This window comes from Vulpes vulpes, chromosome 7 (assembly GCF_048418805.1).
Source record: "Vulpes vulpes isolate BD-2025 chromosome 7, VulVul3, whole genome shotgun sequence".
In the NCBI taxonomy this organism is placed as follows: domain Eukaryota; kingdom Metazoa; phylum Chordata; class Mammalia; order Carnivora; family Canidae; genus Vulpes; species Vulpes vulpes.
In genome coordinates this window covers 85,860,997-85,884,371 of record NC_132786.1, presented here as the reverse complement: position 1 = coordinate 85,884,371, position 23,375 = coordinate 85,860,997, and the positions used below count along the sequence as shown (strand labels likewise).

At 38.3% G+C, this 23,375-nt stretch overlaps 1 protein-coding gene across 1 annotated transcript in view; it reads right to left on the bottom strand.

The window, feature by feature from the left end:
* Positions 1–20,286, bottom strand: part of ASB4 (ankyrin repeat and SOCS box containing 4) — a 59,971-nt gene extending 39,685 nt beyond the window's left edge. The window contains exons 1-2 of the mRNA XM_026003723.2: positions 19,738–20,286; positions 9,269–9,568 (exon numbers count right to left, since the gene is read on the bottom strand). Of these exons, the coding sequence (XP_025859508.1) occupies positions 9,269–9,568; positions 19,738–19,927 (490 nt within the window). The 5' untranslated portion in view covers positions 19,928–20,286. The remainder of the gene's footprint in view (positions 1–9,268; positions 9,569–19,737) is intronic.
* Positions 20,287–23,375: the final 3,089 nt, after the last annotated feature.

The window sequence follows — 23,375 nt, the reverse complement described above, 5'->3', positions numbered from 1 at the left end:
CTAAGCAAAAGAAAAAAAAAAAAGAAGAAAGAAACAACTCCAGGGAAAATAAAATGTACAAAGAAGTTATCCCCATTTACTACAAGCCTCGTGGTTACATCATGATCTTGTGAGGGTGGAAGATAGGAAAGGTACTTGTATGGGGGAAAAAGTGTAAAAAAAAAGAACAGAGCCTCATCTTCCATTATGATAAATGGATTATCAGAAAGTGCTTATGTTGCTACTCATTCTTTTTAATTTTATGCATAAATATATGGAACTTGTTTAGCAATATGGAGATAAAAAATACCAAAATAATCAGTTCAAAGAAGTGAGAGTGGCTGCTACTTAGATGGGAGTCATCAAGAACTACATTTTTCATAATAGACCTTGATTGTGGTATCTTTTTAATGTATTTTAATCAATTTTCATATTTTTCTACACTTTTGTGAAATATATTTTCTAAGTCCCTTACATTTCTCATGATATATAAAAATATATCTTTTCTTACCTAATAATTTCTTGCCGCCTGCTTCTGGTATATAGAGATGCAATTGATTTTTGGATATTGATCACAAATGCAGTACCTCTGCTGAACTCAATTATAGATTCAACTATTTGACCTTAAATTTTTCTTATTGTTTATTTTTTTTATGTAGACAAATATATTGTGTGAAATAATGGCAGTTCTGTTTCTTGCTTTCCCCTCTTCATACATCTTATTTATTTTTGTTTTCTTTTTCTGCTGGCAAGGACCTCTGGGACAGAGCTGAGATTGTGGCCAGAGCAGCAGACTTGTTTCACTCCTGATTTGAAAGGGGATGCTTCCAAAATCCACCATTAAATAGACCATCAACTTTAGGAAACACTGCTAAGGCAGTGTCTTCCACAGCGTGCTATGTATGATCTTATGTGGGACATTCTTTAATGGACTGGAGTACCTGTTACCTGACTGGGTGTGCGACATGGTCTGCAAATAAATTTCAAGTTCATTCATTCAGAGCAGAATCACTGGAGACAATGTTTCTAGAAAAAATAGCAACCAGAAGATGAGGCTTTTGAGTCATTCTCTGCCATCTGAGAGAAGAGGGTCTCTGGGCAGATGGAGGTCACGAATTTCATTGCCCATTATTTACTGTTACTATTATGTTCTATGTATGGCAAGGGATCTTGCCCTATTTTTTATAGTGACAAATCAATTTTATAGTGATACAAAGTTTCTTTTAAAGTTGAATTTATTAAGTAATGTCAATTTGAAGAAAAGATTAAATTCATATTGTACAGGTGGTACTAACAGTACAGCAGATGGGGCAAAAATCCACAAAGTTGTTTGCAAATGGCAAGGATGGTCAGATTTGTGCTATTGCAAACATATTATGGAAGATCTGGAAAGATCCAGAGGGTGACGGATGGGGGAGAGAAGTGCCTATCGAGCCAGCATCTCTGTTTCTGGACTAAAGGGAAGTCCAATGACATCTTGCCTTGCTATGATCTCATCCCTGAACAGAGCTTTCCTAACACGGGTAACTTGTGTCGTTGTCACACCAAGTAGCAGGCAACAGTCTTTTCAAAGGCAGGGTCTCCTTTACATTGCCATCATGCCACATTCTGGTAGGAAACATTTGAATTTTTATGGCTTTCCTGCAGTAACAAATTTTCCTCCAACTGTCAGGATTTGCTTCATGCCGAGGAAAGCAAGCAGCTTTCATTTTCCTCTTACGAAAGGGAATAGGTAGAAATAATATACTGCTATTCAGCCAGCTGAACCTGACCTGACTCCCTTTATTCGTAGGGAAATGCAGGATTCACAGAGAGGACATTTTCACTGAGGTAAATAAGCCCTCTCAACTGATGAGCACTATTATACTAATAGCAAAGGAAACAAAGGCCAGAAGATGGGGGGCATTAAGTAGAAAGGCAAACAGAAAAATAGCAGACAAAATCCAGCATACGGACAAAGCAGGCTCTGCAACGTTGAAAAAATAGGGGAAAATCCTTTAAGCGAAAATTGCATGCAATTTTTTGGCCTCAATTAGCCTTTTCCACAAAGAGCGCTTTTTTCTACAAAGAGTCCATTAAGTAGCAAATGAAATTACATTGGTCTTCAGTTGCCATGGCATTGGCTTTCCCTCTAATGGACTTCTCCGGTCCCTAGTTTAATGTTAGCCTGACTCACTTTCCTTGTCTGTGTGCTGTCTCAATTCCCTCTGTCCAGCCACAAAGTGATGTATGTGACTTCTCCTCAAAGTGCCTACAACATAATCCAAGAGAGAAAAATCCATCCCTCAGCTATGCCCTGAGAGATGGAGAGGGTGAAACTGACCAACAACTGCATTTCATTCATTAACCATGAATGTAGCAGTGTCCATTTATCCGATAGCAGTAGTTCCCATCCATGCGTTCAGGGATCCGGGAGCCATTCCCAGATCAGTCTGAGACCAGACCGCTGACTGAGTACTTCCTAGGTGCCAAGCACTGTCCAGGGGCCTAAGACATAAAAAATGCAAAGGAAAGAATGCAAGATGCTTGCCGTTTCTAGAGTTTCCGGAGTAGGAGACCTACTTCAAGCTCCTACTTTTTCCTTCTCTCTATTTCTCCATCCATAAAATGGGTGAAAATTTCCCCGTTTATCTGATCCACCATTTGTTTTGATTTTTTTAATTTGTTTTGATTTTGATAAATTTGCAAGGCACCACACTTTAAAACAAAACAAAACAAAAAACTCCAAAACACGTGTTATCCTGGAAATGAGAATCTAAAATAATAAATTTGCTTTTTTTGAAGTTGCTTAGCTAGAGCTAAGCATTAGCTCCAATATCAGGTTTGACTCTGATAATTTGGATGTTCTTTTCTGATATGTGTAGTCATATATTTTTAGAAAAATAAGTTGATGCAGTTTATACTCTCCTATACACTTCTTTTAAAAATTGTTCCATTTCAATGAGCATTTTTTACAACACAATTTTTAATGTCTATATGGCATGGAGGTAATACCACTCTCAGAGCAAAAATGAATCAGGCACTGTTTTGTGACTCTAAGTATATTTAAAATGAAAAATACCAATGTACATATTTTTAGTTGTATATTTTTAATGTATTCCTTAACCAGTCAAAGCTTCTGATGCAAAAACATAAAATAAAACACAGTATGACTACACCATTTTGAAGACTCATAGAATGAGGAGAAAATCTCTTAATTTCTGTTCTACTACAGATTGCACACACAACCCTGTTACATAATAAATGTCATCTTTCTTTCTCAACAGTTATCTCTTTGACTCAATGTATAATCTTGTTTGGAAGTAATATCCAGAGTTTGAATTGGAGACCCTACATAAATGAGAGTGCATATGAGTCAAAAGGTGCAGAATTAGTCCTAAATCCTACATGCAGAACTTCCAAGTTACAGAAGTTTTCCAGCTTTTGGCACTGCCCTCCAGACTGTACCCAGTCACATCCCATCAAGGGTGTGTGAGAGTATATGCTTATGTTTGCGAGCATATGTATTGTCATCCTTTGTATCTCTGTTAATGTAATAAATAACAACAAAAGCCCCCGTCATTTTACTTAACATTTTACTGATTACCAGGGCAGGTGATCATCATGTTATCTTTATTTGTTGTTTATATACTTTTTTTTTTAATCTGAAATACCAACATCTATTCTTGGTCTTTGTTCTCTCTTTCTCTCTTGTTAATCTCCTTACCTTAATTTTTAAGATTTCTTTCCATGTTAAGGATATAAAGAGGGCCTTTATCCATATAGTCTCAAATATTTTTTCCAGTTTTATGACAGCCTTTTTATTTTATGATCTGTTTGCCACACTTGCACATTGAATATTTTTGCTTTCTCTAATTCATCTTTCTTTTCTTTATGGCTTTGGCCTTTGATGCTATGGATCTAAGAGTAAGTTTATCTTTAATGGACTTCCATTCTTCCTCGTTGATTGTTATTAGCCTAATTCATTAGTGGCAGCCTACAGGGAGCCTTGCTTGGTTTCTCCCTACCTCTTTACTCCTTCTCATCTCTGGGTAGTCTCCCTATGCCAATAGGGATAAAGGAGACAGGCAATAAGCAAGTCCTCTGGGAGTGAGTTTCCCTCTGATTATGCTTCTGAGGAGTGAAAGGCTTAGCAGCTCTCTCTCAGTCTATGGTTGATAAAGTCACATTAAAAGGCAGAAATACAAAAAAAAAAAAAAAAAAAGAAAGAAAGAAAGAAAAGAAAGAAAGAAAAGGCAGAAATACTAAAAGTCAATAATTAGACTTTTGAAACTATGTATTTCAAATATAGTTTCTTAACTTGCTAACAATTTTATTTTTTAAAACATTTTATTTATTTATTTGAGAGGAAGAGTGAGCAGAGGAAGAGGTAGAGGGAATGGGAGAGATAGGGTGAGAGGGAGAAGCAAACTCCTCCCTCCTGAGCAGGGAGCCTGAGGTGGGGTTCAATCCCCCAGACCCTGGGATCACTACTGGAGCTGCAGGCAGACGCTTAACTGAGCCACCCAGGTGCCTCAACTTTCTAACAATTTTAAAAATAAGAAGCTTAAAAGTTTAAATTAATGAGTTAAAATAAAATTAAACTAACAACTAAACCTAAAAACCATAAATGTGTAAGTAAATGTGAACGGTGGTGATGGCCACATCCCATAGGTGGCTATGCCTGGACTGACACCTGCCCTTCTCGATGTGTCTCTGGGCTAGACCTTTCCCCCCAAGGCAGGCAAGAAGGAGAAAAAGCTGGCCTGATTTTTTTCCCCTTGACTTCTCACAGGTTGAGGAGACCATGGCATCTTTAAGCTTGTTCTCCCAATCTTCCCCCATGACCTTTCCATACCTTCGCACTCATCAAAATTTCCACCTTTCTCCTCTTGCTTTTGGCTGAATACTTTGCCTCATACGTTATTGAGGGAGAAAAGCTATCAGATGTGAACTCCCTCATCTTACCACTGCCACATCTATAAACACTCTGGCATTTTAAGGCCATCCTTTACTTTGGCCCATCTGTTAAAAATGAGGATGTATGGGCAGTCCAGGTGGCTCAGCGGTTTAGCACCGCCTTCAGCCCAGGGTGTGATCCCAGGGACCAGGAATCGGGTCCCAAGTCAGGCTCCCTGCATGGAACCTGCTTCGCCCTCTGCCTGTGTCTCTGCCTGTCTCTCTCTCTCTGTGTCTCTCATTAATAAATAAATTAAAAACCTTTTAAAAAAAAGTGAGGATGTATCTCACAGTCTCTAGAATTCATGCATCTCAGCCTCTCATATTTGAACCTTTTAGTTATCCCGTCTTGTGCATTTTCAATGGTTTGAAATCATAAATTATAATTGTTATAATATTATAATTATTATAAATCATTCCCTTTAGCATGCAAATATTTCCTTTTATTTCCAAGTACAGAGTACTCTCCTATGCCTCTAACCCCCTTCAGAAATCATGCTACTCATATGCTTACATGTGTAGCCAGACTTTTTTGAACAGTTATGTAGCATCCCTAGTTTTTAACCTCCCATTCACACCTTATACCATTCTAATCTGACTTCTACACCCACCATTTTCCCCAAACTGCTTTTGTCAGTGATAACTCTGTCACTTAAGCTAATGAATATCTAATTAAATCTCTCAGTAGCTATTGATACAGCCGACCACCTCCTCCTACTTGAACCTGTCTCTTTCTCAGTCCCTATGATGCCAAAAATGCTCTTGGGCTTTCTCTCACTTCACTTGCCAATCCATTTCACTCTCCTTGGCCCCTCTCCATCCTGCTAACATCTAAATGTAAGAATTTATCAGGGCTTGGTCCTATTTTCTCTTTTCTCTCTCCACACTCTTTATCCAAGTGATTTCATTGATTTCCTTGGCTTCAAATACCATCTATAGGCCAACAATTCCTAAAGTCACAGCTTTAGTCCAGAGCTCTCTTCTGCAATCCATACATTTATGTCAAGGGCAGCTTTGACTTACTCACTTTGAGGTCTCAAAGAGATCTGAAACTTCTTATGTTTAAAACTGATCTGGGGAAACTCACTCTGGTTTTGAAACTTAATATAAGGTTCCAGGAATCAAGTTAGTGGAACTTTAGCAAAAACAAAAACAAAAAACTATATATATATTTATATTTATATATATCAGTGGATCCATACATATCTGGCCATTTGATTTTTGACAAAGGTACGAAGGCAACTCACTAGTGAAAAAATGGTCTTTTTAATAAATGATGTTGAAGCAATTGGATATGTAAGATAATTTATCCATGTATAAAAAATATGAACCTCAAACTGTACCTTGTACCATATATAAAAATTAATTCAAAATGAGTCAAAGACCAAAAAGTAAGACCTAAAATTATGAGACCTCTAGAAGGACACATAGGAGAAAATCTTTGTTCCTGTGGTTAGTCAAAGATTTCTTAGGTAGGACACACAAAGCATAAACCATAAGAGGTAAAAATTGATAAATTAAATTTGTTATAATTAAATACTTCTACTCTTCTAAAGGTAGGAAGAATGAAAAGTCAAAAGATGAATAAAAATATTTGCAAATCGGGATCCCTGGGTGGCGCAGTGGTTTGGCGCCTGCCTTTGGCCCAGGGCGCGATCCTGGAGACCCGGGATCGAATCCCACATCGGGCTCCCGGTGCGTGGAGCCTGCTTCTCCCTCCGCCTGTGTCTCTGCCTCTCTCTCTCTCTCTGTGACTATCATAAATAAATAAAAATTAAAAAAAAATTAAAATATTTGCAAATCATATTTCTGACAAAGGGCTGGTATCCAGAATATGAAAAGAGCTCTTACAAATCAATAATAAGAAAACAAAAAACTCCTTTTTTAAAAGAAGGAGCAAAAGATATGAACAGATATTTCACCAAAGTAAATACACAGCTGGCAAATAAATACATGAAAACATACTCAACATCCTTGGTCACTAGGGGAATCTTAATTAAAATCATTATGAGATACTACTATATACCTATTAAAATAGCTAAAATAAATTTTTCTTTTAATCTAACATTACCAATTTCTGGCAAGGATGGAGAGCAACTGAACTCATATATTGCCGGTTAGAATGCAAAATGTACAGCTAGTTTGAAAAACAGTTTAGCAATTTCTTGTAAATTTACCATACAACCCATCATCCTACTCTTGGGTATCTACCCAAGAGAAATGAGAACATTTCCACATAAGAATCTGTATGCAAATGTTTATAACAACTTTTTTACAAAATTCCCAGAAACTAGAAACAATCCAAATATCCCTCGACTAGAGAGCAGCTTAATTGTGTTACATCTATATAAGGAATACTACTTGGCAATCAAAGATCTGATATACAGATAAGTGCAACCACCACATGGATAAATCTCAAATGCATTATGCTAAGTAGGAAAAAACAGACCCAAGAGGCTACATATTATATAATTTAATGTTTATGACATTCTGAAAAAGTCAAAATTATAGGGACAGAAGACAGATCAGTGGTTGTTGGAGGTGGGGGGTAAAGTGATGGGATTAACTATAAAGGGGATCAGGGAACTTTTGAAATGACTGTGGTAATGATTGATTTCGTGACTAGGTGTTTCTCTCAAAAATACTGAATTTTACTGTGGGTGAATTATACCTCTATAAACTGATTTTTTAAAAAAATTAATTTCTTGCTGACACGTTGTGTTTTGGCAACAGACAGGCATACAGAAAAAAATTAATTTCTTAAGATTTATTTATTTGAGAGAGACATAAAGAGAGTGGGCACAGGGCAGGGGGTGAGGAACAGGTGCAGAGAGGGCATGAGACAAGCAGACTCCCGTTGAGCGGGAGATGCCACAGGGCTCCTTATCCCAGGACTGAGATCATGAGCTGAGCCAAAATCAAGAGTCAGACATTTAACTGGCTGAGCCAGCCAAGTGCCCCTAAAAGCTAATTTAATGATCTTTTCCACAAACGTGCTTCTTTCTCAACTCCCTCCATCTTAAAAAATGGCATCACGGGGCACCTGGATGGCTCAGTCAGTTAAACATGGAACTCCTGGTTTCCGCTCAGGCCCTGCTCTCAGGGTGGTGACGTAGACCCCACATCTGGCTCAATGCTCAGCACTGAGTCTGCTTAAAACCTCTCTCCTTCTCCCTCTGCCTCTCCCCTCTGTGCGCGCTCTCTCTTTTTTTCTCTCAAATAAATAAATCTTTTTAAAAAGTGGCATCACTCTCCACACACTTTTCTAAAGCCAGAAACCTGGCAATGATACTTGAAAATCTCTTTTCCTTCTCCACTCATCCAGCTATAATCCATCTCCAAATGTCATTAACTCAGCTTCCAAAATATACTGTAAACCCATCTTCTAATCTTCCTATTCAAGTTTGGCCCTTCATGCAAATCACCATCCTTTCTCACCCACACTGTTGCAATAGCTTTGCTGCTGGTCTCCCTGCTTCCATTCCTGGCCTCCTCCAACCCTATTTCTGCATAACTTCAGAATAATGATTTTAAGTGAAAATTAAACCATGTCATTGCTTTGCTTAAAACTTTTCTGTGGCTCCATTTCTAAACCCCATGCCTTGGCCCACAGCAAGATGTATATGACCTAACACATTCAATGTCATCTTGTGGCACTCCCCTATACCCTCTTATCCCTCCCAACCACCCCACACCCATGATACTCTGACCACACTAGCCTTCTTCCATGTGTTGAATAGTCCAATTTTTTGCTCCCTTAGAGAGTTTGCACAAGCTATTCTCTACACCTAGACTCCTCTTTCCCTTGGTGCCTTTGTTAATGGCTAGCTCCCCCTCATTCATAAAGTTTCAGCTTTACACGTCATATGTTTAGAGAAGTCTTTATATATTTTACAATAGTTCACTCCTGATATTCTCTTTCATAACACTGTTTTGCTCCTTTGTCAATTTATGATATATTTATGAATTTATTTTGCTAGTATTTATCTCCCCTACTAGAATATAGCTTCTTGAGGACAGAAACTATTTTTTTCAGTTACTTAGCACATTAACTGACACATTCTAAGAGCTAAATAAGTATTTGTTAAATAAATGTGTAAACTAATGAGCCCCATACAATGAAAATAATAACGATTCCAATGTGGTCATCGCTGAATTTACCGGACCAACACTTTTATTTATATCATTATATAAATATACATATACTTACATGTTTTTAGGATCCCCTAATGAGACCTACCAATGGGACTACATTGGTAGACTACATTACGTAAAGCAAGTAAAGATCCCCAAGTTTCAAAACTATGAATATGCAAGTAGATGACAAAGTCGGCCACCCCGAAAGTCTTACCTCTCCAAACCAATTGCTTGGCACAGAGAATGGAGCTAGGAGTTGTACAGAAGTGTAAGGCTGTGTGTCCACTTAGGGAGTAGCAATTGAGCTTTGCTCCATGGTCACAGAGGATCTTAACACAATCCAAGTTGGCCATTTCACAAGCCACATGAAGAGGGGTTTTCCCATTGGGTCTACAGTTGATTGTAGCATTGTGGTCCAGCAGCACCAGAAGACATTCCACATGACCAAACAAGACAGACAGGTGCAGGCCTGTTGCCCAGGAAGACTTTAATTTATAACTAGGCAACCAATAACCTGAACAAGAAAAGGAAAAAGTTTAATTTCTTGGCCTAGGATTTTTCTGTTTTGTCAGAATTTTTACAAACTTTTACTTTGGTCACATTTATAAACTTGGGGAGGGGGTAGTGATTCACAAATTATGAACTAGTAACTGATGAGTCTGCCAAATGTTTAGTGTGATAGCATACTTGGATATATTTGAGTGGGACAGGCACTCTTGAGTCCCTCGTTTCTAGTGTTCTCTATTATCTTGTCTTTTTATTTACTTTATCTTCCTGGCCCTTGAAGGTATTTGAATTTGAGAGCTTCATTTATGTGATTACATTTTATTTTACATGCTGAGTTCCATGAGACTCTTACTGTTTTAACACCCAACCATTGTTTTGAATGATTCTGAAGCCGTTAATTACAAGATTACACTTTTTATTCCATCACAATTCTTTTTCCCTATAGTTGTTGTTGTTGTAAATCTGAAGTATGAAGGTACTTGATGTCTTTAAAAAATTTGTCATGCCAAGATTTCATTTGCCTGCCTATTGGTTTTTACAATACCTCTTACCAAAGAAGAATTTAAGGAAACTCAGAAATTTTACACAATACAAGATTTTTTTTTTAGTGATCTAGAAAACAAAGGCAAAGGAAAAAAAATATGGTTGGAAAATAAAAAGTGGTCAAGGGTAAGATAGGTACACAAAATATAAACCATTTACCGTACACTAGAACTGCATTGCAAATTTGCCTTTGAACTTCCTAGCAGCCAAAATAAATAGGAAAACATGATGTATTGCACAATTAACTATGCCCACAAGCTATACACAAATTAATTGCTCAGGAGAAACTTAGCTGTTCCTAGAACTGAAATCTTAGATAAATTTTTCCCATTAGTTGTTTGAAATATTCTCTCTCTCCCCATCTCTCCCTCACATGTCTCACAAGCTATAACAATCATAACTTTGTAAAAATTCTTTCAGTGTCAATACCTATAGCCATGGCATTAAGCTCACTATGAGTGGGTAATGGAAAATAGGTTCAGGAAGATAAGATTTTGACGGCCAGATGGAGATGTAGACATAACTCAACAACTTAGAAGAGATATATATTAAATATTATCTGAAATATATAAAAATATATTTTAACGTGGGTAAGTCAGAAGTTTGCTTTTAAGTTATAAAATTCCACTATACAAGTACAAGGTAAGTGGAATATGGTTTCATGGTAATTTATTTGAGAAAAGACCCAGGGATTTGAGTTGATAGAATTCTCAAAAGGAGCCAATAGTGGGATGGAGCTGCCAAAAAACTAATACAATCTTCAGCTACATTAATAAAAGTGCACTGCCCAAAACAAGAGGGGTAAAAGTTGTATTCTTTACTGATTAGATGAGGTCAGAATAAATCTAGAATATTGTGATACTTCTGGGCACCCATGACGAGCATCTGGAGGGCACTCGAAAGATGATGACCACATTAAAAGTGGGCCTGGTAATCAGGTATTAAAATCATCTCATGTAAGTGAGAAATATTACACACATGCAACTCCTGGGAATTTATCCTACAAGTATAATCAGTCATGTGTGAAATGCTCTATAAGGGCCACTGTATTGCACAACTAGCAAGAACACCATCTGCACTGAATCCTTTGTGAGAAGTATAAAGTTCTCAGGAGTTATAATAACCTGGCCTGTGGACAAGAGCATGCACTACACTACGGCACCATTCTTAATGGGTAACGATTGGAAACAATCTCAATCTTCATCAATAGGAGACTTTTAAAAAATTAATGCTGTATCCATTCAATCGAGTACTATACAGCTATTATAAAGAAGAGGGCAGTTCTTTGTCCGCTGATAGGGGGAAAAAAATCTCAAGATATATTACTTTTTTTTAAAAGTTTTTATTTATTCATGAGAGACAGAGAGAGAGAGAAAGGCAGAGGGAGAAGCAGGCTCCACGCAGGGAGCCCGATGTGGGACTCGATCCCAGGACTCCAGGATCACGCCCGGGCTGAAGGCAGGCGCTAAACCGCTGAGCCATCCAGGGATCCCCCACAAGATATATTACTAAGCAAGAAAAGCAGGGTCAGGCTGATCAGAGTGCATAGTATGCTCTCATATGTGAAAATATTTATTTTCCTCAAACAAGAAGCTGGTTACAGCTGGTTACAGTTCTCCCAAGAACTGGGAGCTGGGAGACAAGGTCCTTGGTGTCTCTTTTGAGCTTTGAAATTCAGTACCTTGTGCATGTGTAACTATTTGTGAAAATAAGTAAAATTAAAATAAACTATTATTAGCCTGTTCAGAGGGGGGAAAGATGATTTAGCTTAAAAGGCCATATTACAGGGTTGTACACAATGCTGATTAATCCTGAGGTCATCAGGACGCCTGGGTGGCTCAGCAGTTGAGTGCCTGCCTTCAGCCCAGGGCGTGATCCTGGAGTCCCGGGATTGAGTCCCACATCAGGTTCCCTGCATGGAGCCTGCTTCTCTCTCTACCTATGTCTCTGCATCTCTCTCTCTGTGTCTCTCATGAATAAATAAATAAAATCTTTTTAAAAAATCCTGAGGAAATGAATGAACCCAACCTGATGTTTGGTTTTCTGTAGCTCACTCCCCAGCTACACACACACACACACTCGCACATACACATGTACACACGCATGTTCACATACTCTAATCCCCTTTCCTTTCCATTCAGAATTCTAAGGCTGTTCAACTTTTCCATCACTCTCGGCTCTGCCCTTATCCACATCACCTCTTTAAAAAGAAATCCAAAGTTTTTTTTAATATAAATTTATTTTTTATTTGTGTTCAATTTGCCAACCTACAGAATAACACCCAGTGCTCATCCCGTCAAGTGCCCCCCCTCAGTGCCCGTCACCCATTCACCCCCACCCCCCACCCTCCTCCCCTTCTGCCACCCCTAGTTCGTTTCCCAGAGTTAGGAGTCTTTATGTTCTGTCTCCCTTTCTGATATTTCTTACCCATTTCTTCTTCCTTCCCTTCTATTCCCTTTCACTATTATTTATATTCCCTAAATGAACGAGACCATATGTTTGTCCTTCTCTGATTGACTTATTTCACTCAGCATAATACCCTCCAGTTCCCTCAAAAAGAAATCCAAAGTTAATTCACACTAAAGTCTAATGAACTGAGGATTTTTTTTTTGAAGTGTGACCCTCTTAAGACGATCCGAATTTATGTAGGAATCTGTATTCAACTAATAGAACTAAGTGCTAAAACAGTAATTGGAGATTCCAGGCATTGAGGACGGAAGGTATCTGTTGATATGGACTTTTCTCTGGCAGAAACAAATAGTATCACAGACACTCTAGGCTATGGAATTTCAACCCTTTGCCTATAGTGTGTGTGTGTGTGTGTGTGTAGGTGTGCATGCACCTGTGCATTTAAGCAGCTAGGCTTAACACTACATGCATGTCTACCCATTTATACATTACTATTTAGCTATGTACATTGAATCTCTGTTCTGAGCAGAGTTTTCAAGCTACGTGGTACACAACTTGCTTTTGATAATGAATGAATCACATTAACACCAATACTTAATCAGTCATTTTAATGCTCAAATTTCCTCAACAAGCAATTTGCAAAGCCAGTCTCTTCTAACTGTCTTGGAAAGAAGCTGGTTCCAGATCTGGAAACTGGAGTATGTTTTGCCTGCTGATTAGCAGCAAAGATTTGGCAGCTCTGTGCACCAACTGATTGGAAACTCATGCCTGCTTCTGCAATGGGAAGAAAAATGATCTAAGAAAGGAAGCAGTAGAGAGCTGATTAAGAAAATACCATTTTGATGTAAAATCAAAGAAAACGCAGAATGCTAGCGCTGGAGGGAAGATTATCCAGTCCAAGCCTTTCATTTTCCAGATGAGAAAACTGCCACTTTTTCAGCCTGCTAGAGCCATAAGTCGCCCGCCTCAGTCCAAACTAATGGACTCAGGATATCTGCAGTGCAGGGCTTCCATCTGTCTTTGTCTTTGTGGAAGCAGAATAGGCTTTAGCGCCAAGCCTGCTTCACAAATCAACAGGAAGGAAAGCAGATACTGAATTCATCTGTAATATGCCACATCTCTGATATGGAAATGCATTTGCTTGTGGATGTTTTCTCTTCTTCCTAAATTCCCAGTAGCACCTAGAGAGAGAATCTATCCTGCCCTTTCATTCCACGAATGAGTGGTCCTCAGTCTCTCAGGGCCCTGCCTCAGCCTTCCTTTGGTCATAATCATTAACCAGTAAGCCAGCCTCGGGGACAGCCTGGTCCTAGGATTCAGCTGACCCCCTGAATGAACCGGTGCCTACAACTCACCCCTCCTAGATGGAAATGTGCGTAGGTGGTTGGCAACAAGACACCTTCGCTGCTGCCCCAAGAAGCTGAACAGAGAAATAGGAAGGCGACAGACTCTCAGATACGGATCAGGGCCCACTGAAGTGTATCTTGAGGCTGGGTTGCAGAACTTTTTGGTGCCAGTGGTGGTGGTGGTGGTGGTCGTGTGTGTGCTCGGGCAGGAGAAGGGACATTGATTCTGGGTAATTCAACCCCAGGCATAACAGGGAAACCCTCTATAGAGAACGGAGCAGCCCCTAGCAAGGAGGCTATGGCCAGACCCACCTCGTCTACTCACACCTTAAAATGAGGCTACAGCCATAGATCTCTTTGTACCACGTGTGGAAAGGAGCAAGCATGTCCTTTCCACCACACCTACCCACTCTGGGGACCAAACCCGAGGTAGAGCCATCTTCAGAAACCACAGTGAGGCAGCACCTATGAACATTCTGGTGTTAATATCGAGATGCCAAGACATCAGAGTTTGTCCTCTAAAATATAATCACCAATAGGCACAGCATAACAGAGCTACAGTGAACAATCAGGCATATTTATTCTGTACACTCTTCCTTCTTTCCAGGGCAGGATTGTCCCAGGGCTTCAGAACCTCAAATGTGATTAATTCTTAGCATTTGTTTTTCAAAGAGCCCCCTTCCACTCACCTCTGCAGATGCCAGGCTGCCCTCTGCATGCTCAGATGGGCACGAAGGCCAGGGGTAGTGGACCATGGGAACGCAGCCCCCGAGGGGAGAGTGAGGAAGCCTCTGCCTCCCACTGCTGTCAGCCACTCACACTGCCCTGCTACCTCCAGGTCTGCAGTCCGAGGGGAGCATGGCTCAGAGAGCTCTGCTTCAGCAAGGAGTTTAACTAGGAAGAGAGGAGACTACCGATCCTCTTCTAGGCAAAAATCCCCAGAGACTCTACAATACAGGCCATGCCCATGTGCATTTATAGTATCTACAGTTACTTTTCACCTTCCCCCAGGCCATGACACATAATCTGTTTATATAATTTCCCCCTTCATAACATCATAGATTATCAGCATGCAGGAGATTTAGAGAGGGTCTTGACAAAGTCTTTACTTTGCCAATAAGAATAAGATTAAGTAGCATAAAGTGCTCACACCTGTGTAACTAGTACTGACAGATTAACTCAAACTCTCGTCTCTCCAAATCCTTAAACAGCCATGGGAGATCTGCTGACTGCCTGCATTTCACTTCCAAACCAGCAGCACTTGTAGGCAAAAGTTCTAAAAGGTTTTGAGAAGTTTTACCCCAACAAAGATACTCAGAGTATTTATGTGTGTGTGTGTGTGTGTGTGTGTGTGTGTGTGTGTGTGTGTGTTTAATTAATTCTGAAACCAAAGTGATCTGCCTGGATAGCTGAGTAGAAAGTCCTCCGCTCAGGAAATATGGTAAAGAGAAGTGTTCGGGCCATCTTTTGGAAGAGGGATTGATTCTGCTCCGTGGTTGGAGGGATGTACACATCTCTGGTAAACTTTCAGCTAAGCCTGGGCTCTGCAACAGTTATCAGCTATAATGTTGTCTGAGTCCAAAGAACCCCACACATGAGAAGCCTCTGTTATTACAGCCAAAGGTTACACACACTGCTCGTGGCTGGATTAGCAGACATTTGCTCTGCCTGTGTCCATGTATTTACACAGTCCTGAAGGATTATAGACTAAAGCACAATACTTGGCTATCTTTTAATAGCTAATATTTTCAGGATAAATCTCAGAGCTCCCCCAGGAGAGGGGGGGGTGGAAGTCAGCCTGAAATGCAAAATTTAAAGGGAAAAAGTTTGAGCAACCAGGAAGGGCAAAGAACTTCAGGATGGAAATAGAACAGCAGGAGAGCGGATTTCTGGCAAAGAGGAAAATGAGGTGACAAGGAGATTATTCATTAAGACAGTGGAAATAAGAGCTTTCAAGATATAAGGACGGCACTTGTTACTTAGTAGAGTACCTGCCAGAAAGTTTTCCTGTGAAATCATTCATTGGTTACTTTAATTAAAAATATGACTACTAACCAAAGAACCTGCGGCTCTAGGCCATAACCGAAGTACTTATAGTGCCTTGCACTGATTAATAAAAGGACTCTGATTAACCTTGCTGACTCGGGAATTTCATACCCAAGAGAGAAGTATGATGTTTGGGCACTATCATTAATGTGCCCAGGCTCCCACATCCAAAAGAGAATCAAAATCTATAGCTGGAAAAACCGTTGGAAACAACTTTATCGATGTTCACATTTCCAGGATAGAGATCACTAGTGAGAACCAACATGAAAGCTTTGGGGTTTCTTACAGATCCTACGTTCACCCCGGATGCCGTTCATTTGGCTCACAGTGAACTTCCTATTAACAATCCTTGACTTCACAACTACTTAATGCATGTGGCAGTTAAAAAGCTGTTTGTGTATTTAACTTTTCTTCACATCTTTCCCACTTTAAAGCAGTCGTCTGGTAGATGGAATTTTGCTTGCTCGTTTTGCTTTAGAGACACATGTCCTTGCTGTCCTCCAGGAGTTATCCCAAATGCCAACCAGCATGTTTTTGATGCTTGCTTTACAAAGTGTGAGACAGGCTTTTTTTTTTTTCCAATTAATAAAACATGATATTATCCGAAGATTTGGTAGTGAAGTTTAACATAGCTTCAAAAGATAAAGTAAGAGCTGTCTAGCTTTAAGAATCATTATTAGGGGGCAGCCTGGGTGGCTCAGCAGTTTAGTGCCGCCTTCAGCCCAGGAGACCCGGGATCGAGTCCCGCATCGGGCTCTGTGCATGGAGCCTGCTTCTCTTTCTGCCTGTGTCTCTGCCTCTCTCTCTCTCTCTCTCTCTCTCTCTCTCTCTCTGTGTGTGTGTGTGTGTCTCATGAATAAATAAATGAAATTTAAAAAAAAAAAAGAATCATTATTAGGTGCCGGGGCTGGTTAGGACACACAGCTTGAACCTGAGTTCTGGAATTCAGCCCTCTGCAACAGGGGTAAGAGAAGATATTCAGTGGGATGAAGAAGCAGAAGTGAATTTCCAGATGCTTTGCTCTGCCTTCCTCACAAAATTCACATTTTACGTTTGCTTACATTATTGTGCCAATTGGATTGTGGCTTTGAGGAAGCAATGTTTAGATCCCAGGTTGATTTCCTTGCCGACAGAGTTCTGAATTGTCTTCCAAAAATTATACACTGATAAACTGACTTGTATACTAACTTAGACATACCATATTCAGGGGAAAAAAATGTGGTCACTTTCTGAAATTCTATGAAAAATACTATATGTCCTAAAAGAAGTAAAAATGGCTTGAGATTAATTATAACCCTGTTGATCTTCTGCAGGACAATGAAATGTTGAATATAGATTATATTAGTAATCATACAAGCAAATTTAAAGGTAGCATGCTATCTTTTATATGTATTAAACATTGTCTTGCTTAATAAGCCACAAAATAACTAAAACCTGAAGTCCTCACACTTTAAAAGTAAACAGGTAATGCTTCTGTCTCCTCATCTGGATTCTGGTTATATAGGTTTGTCTATGTTATGAAAATTAATCATGCTGTACACATGATCTGTATGCTTTACTGTGTGGAGCCTTTCAAAGGCACTTTAAAAAAATAAAAAACTAGTACATAGCAATCCAATAGCATTCAATGTCCAAAAAGTCTCCTATGATTTAATAAAGTCTCACAAAGTTTAATTCAGCCACATACCCTCTAAAGCCACCCAGAAAATTCCTCAGAATTACTCAGAAAGGAACTAACCCTAACTAATTAACCAGTGTAGCTTGCTCAGCTCTACACTGTTCCCTGGGAATTCCTTTGTGACTTAAGAAATTGATATAACCACTTAGGTCAACTTTGCTTGGCTAGCAACTAGGATTCTATTTATCACTTCTATTTCTGACTGAAATATTAAAAGGTTTGATAATTAGGCTGGAAGACATGTGAAAATGTGAAAAAAAATGAGGAAGCTTTGAAGAAAGATGAGGCTTTCATCTGGGCTGAAGATTGAAGACATAGAGTCTTATACCTGTATTCATATTAAACAGAGAGTACGTGCATTTCTTTCTATACATACAAGCAGGTGCGCACACACAAACACACAATTCCCATGTGAGCCCTGAAAATATGACCACAAATCCTATTATTTCTGTGCATACGTTCACCTGGCATGTATAAGAATGGAGTTCTACTTTTCCTTTCCCAGAGGGTGTAATTTTCTCTTTCCCTAGTTGAAAGTCACATCCCACAGTCCTAACACTATGAAAACGCCCATTAGTGTGAATGAATATTTAGCTCTATGAAGACCATAGGAATTGGCTCATATTGACAGAAAGGATTAAAAATGCATATTCTTCTGCTTCAGGTGTGATGACCCCATTGGAAGCAGGAGAAACAGCACCCTTAGTCTCCGGAGCCTGCCCTAAAACTTCCTTTCTCACAACCTCAAAACCTCGGGCGATCCACAGTTTGACATGTCTGGGAGATGGAAAAAGGCAGTCTTTACAACTCAGAGTCAAATAAATTGCATTGACTTGGACCTAAGCTATTTTCATTGACATAAACATAAGCTTAAAAAACACCTTAAAAATGTATTTAGCATTCAGACAGTCTTTCACTGAACAAATCCCTATAAGAAAGTAATCTTATATATAGTATATGCTTTCTCTTTTTAACTGAGCCCCATCAACTACTTTATAAAAAACAAACCTCTTCATTATCTTCCAGTCAAAACAGCAATGCCAATTTATGATAAAACCCTCCAGGAAAAATCATAAACACAGTAACTGGCCTCCACTGTTCTATCCTTCCTTCAGAACTAACAACCAGAGTACAGAAAATGAATGCGGAAATGTATACCATTAACATTAGTCTCTGAAAACTGATGGTGCTGATGATTTATATGTGAATGGAAAGTACTTTCAACATGAAAAAAGAATTGCGCGCGCTCTCTCTCTCTCTCCAAATGCTGTACACGAGACCTTATCATCTATTTTGTTTAAACAGAAATGATGTTGAACATGGTGTTTGTTTGTAGTCTGCTCACCAGATGGCCTCGCTACTCAAGTTCCCCGTTAACTAGCTGATTTGGGAAAATCAGAATCTGCGCACTTGTCATTTATTTCTGATTTCCTGAGAGTGGGTTCCAGAAAATCCCTTGATAAAAAAAAAAAAATCCAGTTCTCATTTTTGTTGCCCTTACTTCTTTAAAAGGCAGACATTTTGTATTTAGGATATCAACAATTTTGAACTATTACTATAGTCAAGGACAAAAAAGTTAACTTTTTTTGGTTTTTCTGGTTTCGGCTTTTTGCCTGAACCGAAAGTTCATTAACATGATGAGGACCATCACGGTGCTTCAAGGCAGAGCTTTACCCATTCATTAACCCTCCAAATGGGGGCAAAAATCCTCTTTTTCATCCAGATAGGTACAGAGATGATATACCTTTAAGTGGCTGCGTGAGCAGAGAGTTAGCAGCCTGCCCCCAAGGCAATCACACTTTCTGGATGAGATCTAAGCAGTAATCTAGAGATGTTTTCTTTATTGTATGTCATTTTAGACAGAAGAAAAGTTAGAAATAAAAGCAAAATTCACTAATTAAATATGATTGTCCAGGATTTCACATTCCAGGCACAAGGAAAGAGAAGGAAGAGAAAAGAAAAGACAGAAAGAAATACAAATATATGCCACCCATGATGCCGTCTAGCTAAAAAGAGAGAAAAAATCAAATTAGAAATATCTCAAAAATACATACTTAAACCACAAGAGCTACAGGTTGAGAGTGGGTGACCAACACTGTGCATTACAAGTAACCCATTTTCTATGTATTTTATAATTACACCTATAATTTTTACCTTGTTTATAAGATGCCAAAACCATATTCTCATCTTCAACTTCAAACACTGTGTCCACATCTATTTGCCTTTGGATTAAAATGGCCTTCAATTTTCCGAAGTCATTTGACTTTAGAGCCTCAAGGAAATTTTTCTTAACTAACTTGGCAGCTGCAGATTTAGTAATAGGGGTAGCGGTGCCTTCTTCCATCCTTCCTCTCCCTCTGGAAGCTTTGTTGTGATTTATCAGGAGAGCGGCACCAAGCAAACAGGCACATGCTGGAGAGCCCACAAACTGTCGGCTAATTTTATCCCAAAGTTATGCTGATCCGTTCTATTTATATAGGGATCATTTCAAACTTCAAAATATCCTTCTTGGCTGTCACAGCTTTTTCAGGTCTTTTAAACTGGTTCTATACTAACTGATTCATTGAATAATATATCGTGTCAGTATCAAGGAAGACCCTTGCGACACATTTTGGAGAATGCAATGTCAGTATTATTTCTTATATGATCAAAGCAATAGCGTAAGATTTAAAAGCTCTTAATGCTTTCCTCCCCCTCCCCAGTAAAAACATCTGGTGCCCAACTGGAGATCCAGCGTCCTGCTCTGATTAAAGATAGCCAAAAATGAAAATTTGTTACAGTTGCTGATACATGTGCTTCCGAAAGCCTATAATAATTTTGTAACATAAGCCGGCAAAATCAAGCAGAGTTGTACACATTGAAAAACAAACAGAAGGTTTTCAAATAACCTAGACTTGAAGAATTTCAATGTCGTGAAAGAAAGCAAGGTAGGGTATGGTGGCAGGACTGTTTTAGGAAAAAAGAGACAAAACAGCCAAGTGCAATCAGAGAATGAACTTTATTTAACAATGTATTTAAAAACAGTTAGAAAAGACTATATATCAGGGTAATTGTGGAAATATGATACCGACTAGGTATTACTTCATAATATGGAAGTACCGTTAATGTATTACATGGTACAGGGATTATGATTATGTAGAAACATATCTTTATTTTTAAGTGATACACTGAGAGGAGAATTGTCATGATGTCTAAAACTTCTTTTCAAATAGTTCAGAAATGGAAAAATAAATGTGTATGTATATGCATACATGTATGTGCATGTGTAAGTGTGCATGTACATGTGTGTATGGGTAAACAGAGGCAGAGAAAGGAAGCAAATGTGGCAAAGAATTGAAAGTTGGCAAATCCAAATGAAGGATCTTTGGCTGTCCATTATATTATTCTTTCAGCTTTTCTATAAGCTTGAAAATTTTCCAAATAAAAAGAGAAATAATAAAACTTTAAATTCATACATCATTAAAAATTAGAAAAATGATGACAGTCAGTATTAATTTGAATGCAGTGAAATCACATATAGTGTTGACAAGAGTCAAAACTGGCGCAAACTTTTTTGCAGAATAATTAGCAATATGAGTTTAAAAACACATAAAATGAAATAGTATTTGATTCTTAGAATTTACTTAAGGATGCAAACATGTACACATATTATAGCACAATTTTTAAATTTATTTCACTGATGCGCAACCTAAATACAAGAAAGTGGAAAGTGACAAATCATAAGTATACAACTCATTGAATTTTTACAAAGTGAACACCCCATGTAACTGGCCTCAGATTAAACCACAGATTAGTCCATGTGGGCTTACAACATTTTTTATGTCTCCTTCCAATCGCAACACTCAACCTGACCCTCATGACAACCATTGTCTTGACTTCTAATACTATAGGTTCAGTTTACTCATTTTTTAATGTTTAAATTTTTTGTTAATGTTCTTAATTGTTAAATCTTCAAGCTTAAAATAGTATAAAATATTTGACCTGAAAAGAAGGATGGATAAATGAGTAAAAATGTATGTGTGTGTAATTACATTGTTAATAACAGAAAAGATCTTGGAAGCAATCTAAATGACCAACAGTAGAAAATTTGATAAATTATGACATATTCATGTAACAGAATACTCTTCATTCATTATGGTTAGGTAGCTACACACTTAATAAAAATGACCATGAGGGGCGCATGAGTGTCTCAGTCAGTTAAGTGTCTGCCTTTGGCTCAGGTCATGATCTCAGGGCCGTGGAATTGAACTCTGCATCAAGCTCTCTGTTCAGTGGAGAGTCTGCTTCTCTCTCTCCCTCTGTGTGCTCTTGCTCTCGCTCTCTCTCAAGTAAATGAATAAAATCTTTAAAAATAATAATAAGAGTGACCCTGGATGGCTCAGTGGTTGAGTGTCTGCCTTCGGCTCAGGGTGTGATCCCAGGATCCCGGGATCCAGTCCTACATCACGTTCCCTGCAAGGAGCCTGCTTCTCCCTCTGCCTATGTCTCTGCCTCTCTCTCTGTGTCTCTCATGAATAAATTAAAAAAAAAATGTCTGTTAGATCAATAATTTGTAAATTAGTATGTGCAGTGTAAATATATTTTAAAATATCTATATTTATATAATGTACAAATATGTACTTGCATATATTATATAATTTGTATAATTATATATACTTGCATAATTTGTATATATTTATATAATTTACAAAAGTATAAATACATGTACTATGCACACATGGGAAAAAGTCTATAAATACCTATTTCCAAATATCAGCTTTTATTTCTTAGTGGTAAGATTACATTTGATTTTTTCTCGATCTCTTTCTTAATTCCTGAATTCATCTACAATAAGCATATGTTACATTTATGATAAAAAGGTATTTCTGTATATGCATAACATATTAATAAGTTGTTAACTCAGAATAACTATGGAATTATAGGTTCCAGTAAGTAAAGAACTGAATTATTCTTATGTCCTTGGTGCCTAGCATGAATGAATAAATAAATAATAAATGAGTAAAGAATTATTCATTGATTATTTACAAGGTCCTTAGCATGGTGCTTGGTGGGGCAAATAAGACACCACTGTTCCTTCCACATGAGTAACTCAACTAGAAATGTGGCATTTATTGATATTATTGATATGTTTTGCTCCTTTCTGACACAACTAAGGGGAAAAAAAAAATTCTCAGTAGAGGAAACAAAGAGATCCAAGATTTTTGCATTATTGGAGGATAATTTTTGCTAGAAAAGTCCACCAAAAAGGAATCTATGTAAAATGAAGTCCAAGTTTCACAAAATGGGAAGAAAGCTCATTTTAAATTCATCTTAAAAAATAGAAGCAGGGATCCCTGGGTGGCACAGCGGTTTGGCGCCTGCCTTTGGCCCAAGGTGCAATCCTGGAGACTGCGGATCGAATCCCATGTCGGGCTCCCGGTGCATGGAGCCTGCTTCTCCCTCTGCCTGTGTCTCTGCCTCTCTGTGTGTGTGTGTGTGACTATCATAAATAAATAAAAATTTAAAAAAATAGAAGCAAAAATTGCGGGGAACATTTTTTTTTACCTAATATTTAACAACATTTAAGTTGACAGAAGCTATGTATAATTTATAGGACCACAAAACAAATTGTTTACTATTTTCTGGGTAAGATCATTTTCTGATCCAATTTCATAATAAAGTAAAGCAATATCCTTTGCCTTTGGAGTGACTCTTGTCAAACTAATATAAAAAAGATGATATTTACAAAAGTCTTCAAGAGCTTCATCAGTTTTGCCCAGGGCTTCACTTCATCATTTGATATTCCAATGACC